The 12,938-nt window shown below is 35.8% G+C and overlaps 1 protein-coding gene across 1 annotated transcript in view; it reads right to left on the bottom strand.

Moving 5' to 3' along the window:
- The window catches only part of LOC132544204 (adenylate cyclase type 10-like), an 81,266-nt gene that overhangs the window by 44,434 nt on the left and 23,894 nt on the right, over positions 1-12,938 (bottom strand). The window contains exons 4-9 of the mRNA XM_060207772.1: positions 9,735-9,881; positions 7,286-7,491; positions 4,722-4,842; positions 2,930-3,313; positions 1,229-1,311; positions 215-365 (exon numbers count right to left, since the gene is read on the bottom strand). Coding sequence (XP_060063755.1) covers positions 215-365; positions 1,229-1,311; positions 2,930-3,313; positions 4,722-4,842; positions 7,286-7,491; positions 9,735-9,881 — 1,092 coding nt within the window. The remainder of the gene's footprint in view (positions 1-214; positions 366-1,228; positions 1,312-2,929; positions 3,314-4,721; positions 4,843-7,285; positions 7,492-9,734; positions 9,882-12,938) is intronic.

Genomic DNA, 12,938 nt, shown 5'->3' with positions numbered 1-12,938 from the left:
TAGATCATCCTGACCGTTTGGATAAGATGACCCAATAAGCCCCTTCTCCTAGTTTGAAAATTAAGTATTAAAGTTTGAGAAAGACTTATTTGTGAACTACTTTCAGCTTAAAATATAAAAACTTGCTGATTCTGCAAACATGAAAGGGGCATTTTTTGGGCAGGAATTTACTTGCAAATAAGTATCGTAGTTTGTTTAAAAAACAATATTTTACCATGCATGATGCTGGACTGTAAATACACTGTGTCAAACACTTGTTGTAGCAGAATAGTGGCATCAAAGTCCTCATTCAGAACTAAGTTCATGAAGGCAATTGACACTTTCCTCATCTCAGACAGGTATTCCAATGGCTGGTTGTCATCTATCTGCAAGTGTATTTTTTTCAGGTCATTATTCATATAGATCCATTGAACTACCCACAAACTGCACCTGAACCATTTAAAATTTATATTGGTCTATGTAAATTGGAGATTTCCTGTTCTTTTCTACTATTCTTCTTAATTACTGAACAAGAGAAACCTGTTTAAATGAATTAAAATATTCATCTAGTCAATTTATTTGGCGCATTCTTTCCTTTTTTCGATGTGGTACCCATTAGGTTGACCAAAGTTGTTGATATAACAGACAACGAGAGGCACTTTATCTAGACCGCCAGTCAGACATCTAATGATCTTTGCAAATGAATTATGCACAAATAATCCTTTCTTTTACTGATGTATTTGAAAATCATACTGATAATTCATGTTTCCTTCATGTTTATCTGTCATGGCTTAATTTATTCGATTAACGGCAAGGTTCAGAATATACACACGTACTTGCCGCTGTTCCAACATTATCTGATGTATGAAAATTACGAAATTTATTCAATTATGGGGCTGGTTTCGGCCCTAAGCATCACTGACGAGTCCTAGAAGGATGAATAAGCTGTATAATGCAATTAATACTGTATCTACCTCTAAATCATGTAAAGGTGCTATTCACTTGTGTGTCTTAGTAGATATGAATATAAAACAATGAATAAATAAATGAAACAATGAAAATAAGGGTTTCCTTGTGATAAAATCAAGTTGTTTGGAGTGTCTGACACACCTGACCTTAGTAACATTGGACGTTAAATCAATGTACTTCATTTGAACTTTGTATTTTCTAAAATAATGATTTTTTTTTAAACAAGTGGGATATTAATACACATATATATTTATATCAATCATTTGAAATGCTGTTTTACCTTTCTTAATACAGGTGACAATACATAGAGCCGAAGGGACTGGTCCAACTTTAACTGTGCTACTTGTTTAGCCACATTCCGTACTGAAAAAAAGTATGTAATCATTATTTACCTTACAGGAAACCTTTAGGGCAGGCAGCATCAGTATCACAGCAGAGCAAAAAACTGTACATGTCTACAAATGACTCATGCAATTCCAAGGTTCTCGAAAGAAAACATTCATACAAGTTTTTTGACGTCACAATTCCATCCTAATTTATATTTAGCTATCGATACAGCCCAAAACTACTTGATTTATTCAGATCAAAGTGGTCATAAAAACCGAATTTAGAAGTATAAAATCTGATTCCGAGGACAAGCCTCTATGCAGTCTCATTTGATCATTTATGTATCTGAATACATTTTATGAAGGAGGTACATTTTATGCATTACACCGAGAATAAAATGGGGTACCTGCAGGTACTCTAACAAAATAAAAGTTTACTTTGCCACCTAATTCAGCATTTGTAAGTGTATTACTTGCTTGCAAATAAAACACATGTTCATGTACCTATTTAAGAATGGCGACTCAATAATTTTAATTAAATCTTAAAATACAAAAGTGAATCTCAATAGTGCATGTGTATTTTTTCCATCCTTAACATGAATTTAACTTATTCGAGGTTTTGAAGGTATCTCAAATTATTTGATATCTGTAAGCTTTTTTTGTATTTATTTACCATATTAACCAACAATGCAGACTGAGACTGAATTGACAAAGTTCAGTTTTCTAGTTACAGCAAATAATGCCTAATAAAACTCAATATGACATACAAAACTGTGTCATGTTAAAACAATGTGTAACGTCACTCGTGTCGTCAGTAGCTACTCAAAGCGGGATACCCACGAAAAACAAAATCACACTTCAGTACTTGGAGTGAGGACCTCTTACACGAATCCTTGCACGGAATCTCATATGCATTGCAATCATGTGAATATTAACTCGCTTTAAGGGAATGTTGTTCCATTCTTGTGTTCATGCTGCGATCAAATGGCTGAGAGGCTGAACGTTGCGTTCAATCATTGTCTTGCTGGAAAATTAGGTTATGACGTCTGAGAAGTGGAAGGATATGTGGTTGGAGGAAGGGGTTCTTTTCGTCAAGGGAGATGCCTCCCCAAACCATTACAGAAGCCCCAATGTACTGCACGCAAGCGGTTTCTGGCATTTAGAGCACTATGGGTTTGCCATGACTACCTAAGCAATGCGACGAAGTCTCCACAATAGCCTTGAATCTGTTACGCAAATACGACAATCGAATCGCCTTGTCTTGTCGTGCGTCCGTTACACGCGGGCGACCGCTACTGGAACGATCGTAAACTTACCCATTAACATGAAAACGTGTATAGAGACCATCCATCAACATCGCAATCGCTCTACCCCTCTGAATTTGCATTAAATGTGGCATGACATTGTCACGCTTGGTTGAATTTAGGGTAGATTGTCGAGAAAGGAGATCATTCTTGATGCAATACCTGACCAAATATTCCATTATTTTCTTATAGCTAGCGTGCATAGGGGAGGGGCTACGTTTTTTGTAGAGTATATTTTTTTTGCTTTGGACTTTGGGCATTGGAATCAATCGGTTTACTCAATATTGCTACAATGGCTTCATGTTATTTCTTTTTGTATTAGAAAATCCTTTAAATTCTTAGTTGTCTTACATTTTGCAAGTCTTCCCATGGCTAAGCCTTTGTTGGCCTGAGGTGATGACTGCTGAGTGGTGAGTGGATTTGATATAGACTGATGCGTCTTTGAGTTATTAATGTTTGTAGGTACCACGTTTAATTGGTTTGGTAAACTTGAGTTATCACCAAGGGATGGTGTCACTAAGTTTATGGTTTCTTTTGAAGTAACAGAGTTCAAAGATGGAAAGGTTGCCGGTGAAGTGATTGTGGGTTCAACAGTCAATAAATATGGACTGGCACTAGTGACAGCAACATCAGATGTAGACGCTCCATCGGTCATGGCTGGGCGTTTCACCTTACTCTGTAAACGATTTGCCATAATCTTTATATTGGCTGATGATCCAACTGAAAGTTTCCGACCTGTAAAAGAGGTTTTAGGAAAAAGTTAAGAATATTTTGGTACATCTCGGTCTAATTTTAGATAAAGAGTTGGTGATTAAAAATCAGAAAGTATATTTTAGAGACATGCCCCGATAATCCTTTCGGCGAATGCTTTAATAGAATAGGATCTTGATGTACCAACAACCACTTTTCTATGAGATAATTGAAAGAGTTTCTGTTGCTTTAAATCATCATAAAGCAAATTATCATATACATGTTTTCATTTTTAATTTTAAACTTCGATAGAAATAATAGTTTTATAACAGGCAATTTGTAACTCTAGTTATTTTTTACATAACAAACACGGTCATTAGGATGGATTTGTAACATACAATTGTTAAGATCCCTGTGAATGAATTATATTTATCATTTTTATGGGCCATAACAAAAATGTAAGCAGTATAAGTTAAATGTAAAGACTGATAAATTGAACGACAAATGTTTATTGATTTGTTAATAATTAATCTAATAAAGACTGATTTTAATCAAAACCTTAGATAAAGATATTGGTCTAACGCTATCTTTTTCTCTATGGTTGTGCAATGTAATATATTTTGAGAATAAGTTTGAAGTTATATGAGTATGGTAAATGAATAAAGGAAAAGCAGTTGATTCGCCATAAAGTGAAAAGGTTGTTATGTAATGCGAGAGTTTATACGTGAGTATTGGGGAAGGAAGGTAGGATTATTTGAAGTCCATGTAAGGTGATACAAAGATAAGTGTAGGAATTGAATATGCACACTAAAGTTATGATATTTATTACTGAAATAAAAATTGCAGTTAACTTAGCCTTTCAGCCTTATGCAAATATATATCAATTCATTGTACTCAAATTGATGTATAATTTTCATCAAAATATTCAGGATATAGAGGTTTCCTAGCGAGTGACGGTTGTTTATCATGTTTATCAAACTCTCGTTAGTTAATTTTCAATTTAGATAAGATATTCTCTAAAGCTTGTATTTATTTTTAAATTCGAAATTTAAGTAACTTGAGTCATGTGTTGGGGAACGACAAAACAAGGTAGAGACCAACACGTCAAAGATTTGACTGCTCAATGTTAAACTAATCACTGCAACATCAGTTATCAGTTGCTCCCTGGAAGTAGTAGGTATGTAGGTAAGTAGGATATTGTTGATGGTGATATCAAAAATTCTGTTATCAGCTGATGTTTTTTCACTGACAGATGCTTCAAATTGTATCACGGAGAATATCAATTGAGTAAACAAAGTTTTCCATGAGGAAGTAACTCATATGTATTTTACAATTGTGAAACTCGCCTGTTAACTAGGCATTTTTCCCTGAGGAAATTTTAAGATATCAAAAATGTTAATTTCTATTACACAAAATCACAGAGAAATTTGTTAATTGCTTTTTAATTATTTACCCTTAAACTTTGTAAGATAGTTTGTAGGTGCAGCAACAGATTCAGTGTCATCTCTCTCGTCATCAGGAGTAATTTCTATGGTTGGAGCCAATAGGTTAAAATCGTCCTTCATGGATAATACCTGTGCCATAAACATTATTTTCATATTTAATGAAAATGTTAAGTAAGGACTATACACGAAATTTTTTGCTACACAAGTTGGTACAAGTATGCTCCCCTCACGATCATCTCAAACAAGCTTCAAGCTTCCCACTGATGGAGTGTGAAAAATTTATACAAGGGATACTACATATAATGCCACAGGTGTCCAACCAACAACGATAGACGGAACATGAAGATCATCCACAGATGACTGTACGAGAATTGTCGCCTCAGGGCTAACTGATACCATCTGAATATCGGCTGCTGGTTGCCTTTACAGGAACAAGGAAAACAAGAAACAAAAGGTCTAAAAGGCCTGTTTCCCTCATCTGCTTTTGTTTGGCCGAAATTGCTTCATCCGAACGAAAGGAAAAGGAATTCTAAATAAACAAAAATAAGGTCTATAAAAAATTGAGTCCCCTTCAACTAAATTTAGGCAAAATGCAGTCCTTACTACATGAATAATATGATTACAAAGAATTTGCTCTAATCTCACGATAAAGCCATGTCCCTTCTGCACCTGGAGGGCCGAAACCCAATGTAAATACAAAAGTTCAGTAAATGATACCAGGCTAAATTTGGACATAATACAAGTGTTCCTACAGAGGAATTTGCTATTTTCCCCCATTGTACCTAACCTTTTCCCAAAGAGAGTTGAGATCTAACATTTATACAAAAATGATTTCTCTTCACCCGAGGATACTTCAGACCAAATTTAGGCCCAAACTAATCATTCCTACAGGAGAAGTAGGGGTCTACACTCATCATTTATGAAATATTTGTTCCTTCCACCAAGAATTCTTCTTACCGAATTTGGTCAAATTCTGCATAGTAGGAAGTTTTAGGGGAAAAGTTGCCTAACTTTGGATGGTTTGTAATGTATTACAAGTTTTGTGATCCTTGGTGGACCAGGTGGGCTTTAGATTGGCCATTTCAAAACTCTGAGACATCTGTGATAATCATCTTAATGTTCTTTTTATTGTACCTTGCATCAATGCCTTTTATTCCCTAATGTTTATTTGCATGTACATAAGATATGTACCATATATGAGATTAGCCATTTCAGTATTGTAATGCATCCGTGACCTTTAAATAGCTTCAAAAATTTAGAGTTAGATACATCAGAGTCAAGCAATGAATAAAACTCTACATACTTATTTGTCCGTCGGAGACTTGCATTGATGCTATTTTGAATTCTATGGAAAGGATGAGAAAGATCATATGTTAAAATGGCAAAATTTAGATAGAGCAGTGCACTAATAAAAAAATTTCATATGTTAAGTGTTGCTATACTATGTTATTCCAATGCACTTCATACAAATGTAAACAAATTTTCAAATCTTTTACAGGTTTTCAAAAAGTTGACTTCTGTGACCTGAAATACTGTAAACGAACTTATTTTCGCAGTGTCTTAATGTTGCTTTTCCAATGTGTAAGTATGTGGGACGGGCCACTTTATAAAGGACACGTCTCGGTGAAAAAGCACCTGTATTGGCAACACCGGTGATTGTAGGTGCAGAATTCAAGAGTTTACCCATTGCATATCTGTCGGTGTGAACAGTGTCGGGAGTGAACAAAAAGCGCGCCACTTCATCATTTGCATTCACAACTTTATAGTATTAATATTAACAGTAGTATACAAAAAGTTACAATTAAAAAAGTTCACGTGAAAACGTTTTATTGGATTCAGTGTACTTTAAGACATCCGATTGGCATTTAATGTGCGCACATTTAATCAATTTTAACCAATTTCCATAACTAATAGCTTCTAATACTCAATACTTAACAGTGACAGTGATAACCCAGATCCTAGGTGAATGTTGTTTTTCTCTCACAATATTTCAGGCTTCATCGTTGGAACGTATAAGTCAAATACCATGCTTCTGAGCCTTTTGGTGAGTCAGAAGTTTTTTTTTATGGTTTAAACGATCTTGAACTCTCTGACCTTGAACATGGACCAAGGTCATTCCTTTCGCAAACTTTGTCGGGCTTTATCCTAGGCACCTATCAGCTATCTATCATACTATTGTGACTGACGGCAAGTCAGAAAAGCTGGTTTAAGGTTCAAACAAATTCGACCTCCGTTACCATGAATTAGGGTCAACGTTAATTCTTTAAGCAAAATTTGTAAAGCTACATCCTCGCAATGTATCAGCGAAATACCATGTCGTTTGGCCCATTGGTTATTTAAAAGAAATCGTTTAAATGGAAAAGTTGACATTGGAAGGACAAAAATCGGACAGAAAAAGATTACTATGTGGGATAAGTTACATGATGGGTCTTCCGAGGTTTTCCCCAACACAAAATCATAGACAGACAGATGAATGAACGGAAAGAAATATGGTAGTGATTCCATTACACTTTAAAGTCACAAACACCAGTACTGGAGGTATATATTATTTGTATCAATTGCAATGTCTTACCCTCACGTGCTCGCCATCTTCCAGTACTTCAAACGTGAACAGAGGTTTCCTGCAGATTTCCCATACATATGGGGAAAGAACAATGTATCCGGATTTACAGAAGCTCTCCGCAGTGTTGACATCAGTCACTGGTTGCCCCCTTTCTACGTACATTCGGAATGTGTCATTGCCAAGAAAGGTGACCAGTGTATTTCCCACAGATATACCTAAATGAAATTATTAAACAAAATGTCCATACGTCTTGCTTCTCTTCAATGAATGGTCACAATGATAGAAAATTTGTGTAAAAATAAATGCCTCGTCGCATGTGAATTATATCTTTTTAAAGGAGTAAAGTAAAAATTTAAAGATTGATTTCTATTTTCCATACTAGGCCTAACCCCTCTGCCCTTAGGCTGAATATTCGATTTTTAGGAGGTTCGAGGTGAAAGAGTTTGACCTTAATATGATCAACAATGAAATGGCAAAAATGAATTTTCCATTACATTGAGTTCTATTCAAATGCTTATTTTTTCCATCATCAATCTACAACTAAAATCTTGATAATTTCTATGTCAGTGTCTTTGTACAGGCACTAATATGGTTATTGTATTGTCACCATTAGAAAATACATAAATTAGTTTTTCCAATATACTGTAAAAGGAAGAACAATACATAACCTAAAAACAATATTTTGCATATGTAATTGGGTCTAAGTGACAGACACTAGTGTTAGATGAAGCTATGCCTGGGTACAAAATTATGTTAGTAGGAGTGATGGATATGAGCTTATATTCGCACTAATACATGTAAAACACAAGTAGTTTATGTCTTCAGTGTATTTGCGTATTTGCTTCAAAATGTATAGCTGCATTTGAGATGATAAAATTGACTAGATAAAGACGAAATTTGTATTTTCACTAGGCCGCATATTTGATCCCAAATGTTATTTTTTCCGTTTTTTCCGTCAATAAACTAATTTTAGCTGTGGCGTTTAATTCAATTTATTCATACCTTGCAACTATTACTGGTCAAAACACGACCAGTAGTATCAAGTGATTATGAAAGCATCCGGCGAGTTAGGTAAAACGATTATGACTTGAAAAAAGAGGAATGATGTATGTCAACTCAATGCTCAATGCATATCCAAGCTTACAAAATGGGGGTTAGTGGGTAGAGGGTAGAATTTCAATAAAAGTGCTATAGTAGTTTTCCAGAAATAGTTGCAAATGCGAAAAGATTTATAGACAGTGAAGAAAAGAGATCTGTTAACAGTTCATTTGTATTTGTTCATTTGTATTTTGCAGAATTTCATTCAAATGATTCAGTGGTTTTTCAGAAATAGTCGCAAATGTAAACAAGAGGGTCATGACCCATAATGGTAATTTGACAATCGATGAAAGAACAGACAGACAACAGAATTTGCTGATGTTATTCTAACTAATCTGATGAATCTAGGGATCACTTCAGGCACGTTTGATATCATTGTCACCTCCTTAATTTTTTTTCCGGTCAAATTTTGTTGAAATTGAGAAAGAGTATTGTTTTGAAGCAAAATATTGCTTAACTTCCCCAGCCCTAATTCCCTAGGAGTCAAATCAACTTTGTGAAATTAAGAATTAATTGTCCATCTATAATGATGTGTGGTTGAAATCCATCTAGCATTGTTAAGGAAAAGTAGCGCTTTGAATCAAAATATTGACTAACTTCTTTTGGCGCCCCGGCCCCAGGTCTCTAAGTCGTGAATACTTTTTCTGAATGAAAGAAATGCTAACCCACCTGCATTTATATTCCAAACCAAATTTGAATGAAATATATCCAGGCATTAAGGAGTGGCGTTTTGAAGCTAGATATTGTCAAACTGTCCTATTTGAGGCCTGGACCGCAAGTCCTTAGGGATCAAATCAACTTTCTGAATTTAACAAATGATTCCCCATCCACGATGATTTTTCAGACCAATTTTGGTTAAATATCATTCAAGCATTCAAGCGAAAAATGAAAGTCATTGAGGGCTTTGGACCAATCAGAAAAATAAGAACACTTTGCTGCATTAGGGTCATTTTCAACAAGTTTAAAGCTAAAGTCAACTGGTAGAACTTGACAATATCAAAATATGTTATGTCCAGCTAGAAAACCGTGGTTTTGCATTCATGTTAAAACCTGTTGCTCTTTGGTTTCTGGCTGACCCAAAATAAAACAACACTTGGTAAGGACCACTAGTAATAACTATCTAAACTGAATTCTTCTGTCAGTACTAAGTATGTTTCAAGTAGGGTGGATCAGGACAACCATGATGTGGCAACCATATGTTTCAAATGCCCCATAGTGGCTGTTATGCTGAACATTTGACACTTGCTGAGGACCATTTCAAGACTCCATCCGAACTTGATAAGAAACTTCTTATTGCCATTTTCATCAAAAATGCAAAAAAAAAAAAAAAAAAAAAAATGTAATAAAAATATGAACAAACCTAGTTTTACAGTAAGGATAACTCCAATATCAGTTTTCCATTCTCCACAATTCTTCTGAATGTTCAGGCAGCATCTGATGACCTTTTCTACTACATTTAATAAATCCTTGGGTGTATTGACTCTCCAGAGTGACAAAATAGCATCACCTTAAACGATAACAAACAAGCACTATCAAAGTATGCATGTCAAACAAGAGGTTCATGTAACCTGCATCACTTATCTCGACAGTTCACATCGAAGCAATTTTGTTATAGCTATATGTATGGCCATATATAATGTTGGTTTTATTTTTTTGTATTTTGTTCTAAACAGATTATGCTCCCTGTGACTTGAATAAGTGTTAAAGAAATTTCTTTTCGCAATTTTGTCCTGCTTCTTCTATGCCAATTGTATCAAGATTCCAGTTCTATGAGTTTTCACAAATGTTGTCATGTTTTTTCCTTAAACATTTAAGCTGTATCATGGTTCATAATTCCAGGAATTTTTTATTAATTGCAGACATTAAAACGTGACATGCCTGCTTTCACATCCTATGAGGTGTTTTAACAAATTTCACGGTTGTGACCGTTTGTAGAGGTCACTGTCATTTCCTTTTTATATTTGATATTTTGAGATATTGTTATGCAATATAAAGTGCATCTAAGAGGCTTGAGACCGTAAGTTCATTTTATTGGCAACCTCAAAACCCTCGAAGTTGACGCTAAAACTGATAAAAAAGTACTTCGTTTTCATGTTATGTACTCGTTTTTTCTCTCTTTCTTAAAATAAAAATACCAATCTAATAATCCAATATCCTGAATGATTTCAGCAGACTGTACTGAAAGACTTCTTTATTAGTTTCTGCATCTGATATTTAATTGTATGCAATCGATTTATACGGGAGATCACTCTACTTTACTAACTGTACTGTAGAAGCTCAACAAAGTCCATATGAGCCAAAGCACTGAAGTATTTCTCTAAACGTGATGTGACTGTAAAGATGTAGGAACGTTCACTTGTGATAGACATTTCACTTGCACTTCAAATATCGCGATATTGTGAACCGCGCACATTTCAATCTGACATGTATGGACTGGATTTTTGTTCCAGTTGATTAAACTTTCCAGATACATACGCCTGTGCTCTTGTCACGATGTCGTGATCATTGGGGCTAATTAGTATCATTTTGAATCAGCTTTCAGTTGCAGCAAACTCAAGTTGTTATAGCATTCCTGCAGGAATCATTTTAGACCAGGACAAGCCATTCATGGATTCATAGAGACTGTTGACCAGCTGTATTATTCACAACTGTACACATACTTGCGAACTTTTAACAAGAGGCCCATGGGCCTTAACGGTCATCTGACAAAAAGCAAGCCAAACCTAGAAAGTGGGTTGAGGTCATTCATTTGAACAAACTTGGTAGCCTCTCCTCCAAGCATCTTACAGGCCCAATATCAGCACTCATGGACTTTTGCTTGTTGAGAAGAAGTCGTTTGTATATTTTAACATATTTGACCCCTGTGACCTTGAAAGTGGGTTGAGGTCATTCATTTGAATAAACTTGGTAGCCTTTCCTCCCAGCATGCTACAGACCCAATATCGGCACTCATAGACTTTTGCTTATTGAGATGAAGTCCTTTGTATATTTTAACATATTTGACCCCTGTGACCTTGAAAGTGGGCCAAGGTCATTCATTTGAACAAACTTTGTAGGGCTCCATGCCAGCATGCTATGGGCCAAGTATTAGCCCCCTAGGCCTTCTAGTATTTGAGAAGAAGTTATTTAAAGATTTTGACATATTTCACCCCTGCGACCTTGAAAGTTGCTCAAGGTCATTCATTTAAATAAACTTGGTAACCTTTCCTCCCAGCATGCTACAGACCCAATATCGGCACTCATAGACTTTTGCTTATTGAGATGAAGTCCTTTGTATATTTTAACATATTTGACCCCTGTGACCTTGAAAGTGGGCCAAGGTCATTCATTTGAACAAACTTTGTAGGGCTCCATGCCAGCATGCTATGGGCCAAGTATTAGCCCCCTAGGCCTTCTAGTATTTGAGAAGTTATTTAAAGATTTTGACATATTTGACCCCTGTGACCTTGAAAGTTGTTCAAGGTCATTCATTTAAACAAACTTGATAGCCCTTCATCCCAGCATGCTACAGACCCAATATCGAGCACTCATAGACTTTTGCTTATTGAGATGAAGTCCTTTGTATATTTTAACATATTTGACCCCTGTGACCTTTAAAGTGGGTCAAGGTCATTCATTTGAACAAACTTGGTAGTCCTTCATCCCAGCATGTCACAGGCCCAATATCTACACTCTGAGCCTTTTGGTTAATGAGAAGAAGTTGTTTAAAGATTTTAACATATTTGACCCCTGTGACCTTGAAAGTGGGTTGAGGTCATTCATTTGAATAAACTTGGTAGCCTTTCCTCCCAGCATGCTACAGACCCAATATCGGCACTCATAGACTTTTGCTTATTGAGATGAAGTCCTTTGTATATTTTAACATATTTGACCCCTGTGACCTTGAAAGTGGGCCAAGGTCATTCATTTGAACAAACTTTGTAGGGCTCCATGCCAGCATGCTATGGGCCAAGTATTAGCCCCCTAGGCCTTCTAGTATTTGAGAAGAAGTTATTTAAAGATTTTGACATATTTCACCCCTGCGACCTTGAAAGTTGCTCAAGGTCATTCATTTAAATAAACTTGGTAACCTTTCCTCCCAGCATGCTACAGACCCAATATCGGCACTCATAGACTTTTGCTTATTGAGATGAAGTCCTTTGTATATTTTAACATATTTGACCCCTGTGACCTTGAAAGTGGGCCAAGGTCATTCATTTGAACAAACTTTGTAGGGCTCCATGCCAGCATGCTATGGGCCAAGTATTAGCCCCCTAGGCCTTCTAGTATTTGAGAAGTTATTTAAAGATTTTGACATATTTGACCCCTGTGACCTTGAAAGTTGTTCAAGGTCATTCATTTAAACAAACTTGATAGCCCTTCATCCCAGCATGCTACAGACCCAATATCGGCACTCATAGACTTTTGCTTATTGAGATGAAGTCCTTTGTATATTTTAACATATTTGAACCTTGAAAGTGGGCCAAGGTCATTCATTTGAACAAACTTTGTATCCGTGCCAGCATGCTATGGGCCAAGTATTAGCCCCCTAGGCCTTCTAGTATTTGAGAAGTTATTTAAAGAT

The sequence above is a fragment of the Ylistrum balloti genome, unplaced genomic scaffold, assembly GCF_031769215.1.
Source record: "Ylistrum balloti isolate Yb309-2 unplaced genomic scaffold, AGI_CSIRO_Ybal_v1 Utg369782, whole genome shotgun sequence".
Taxonomy (NCBI): Eukaryota; Metazoa; Mollusca; class Bivalvia; order Pectinida; family Pectinidae; genus Ylistrum; species Ylistrum balloti.
This window is presented reverse-complemented; position numbering and strand designations above follow the sequence as displayed.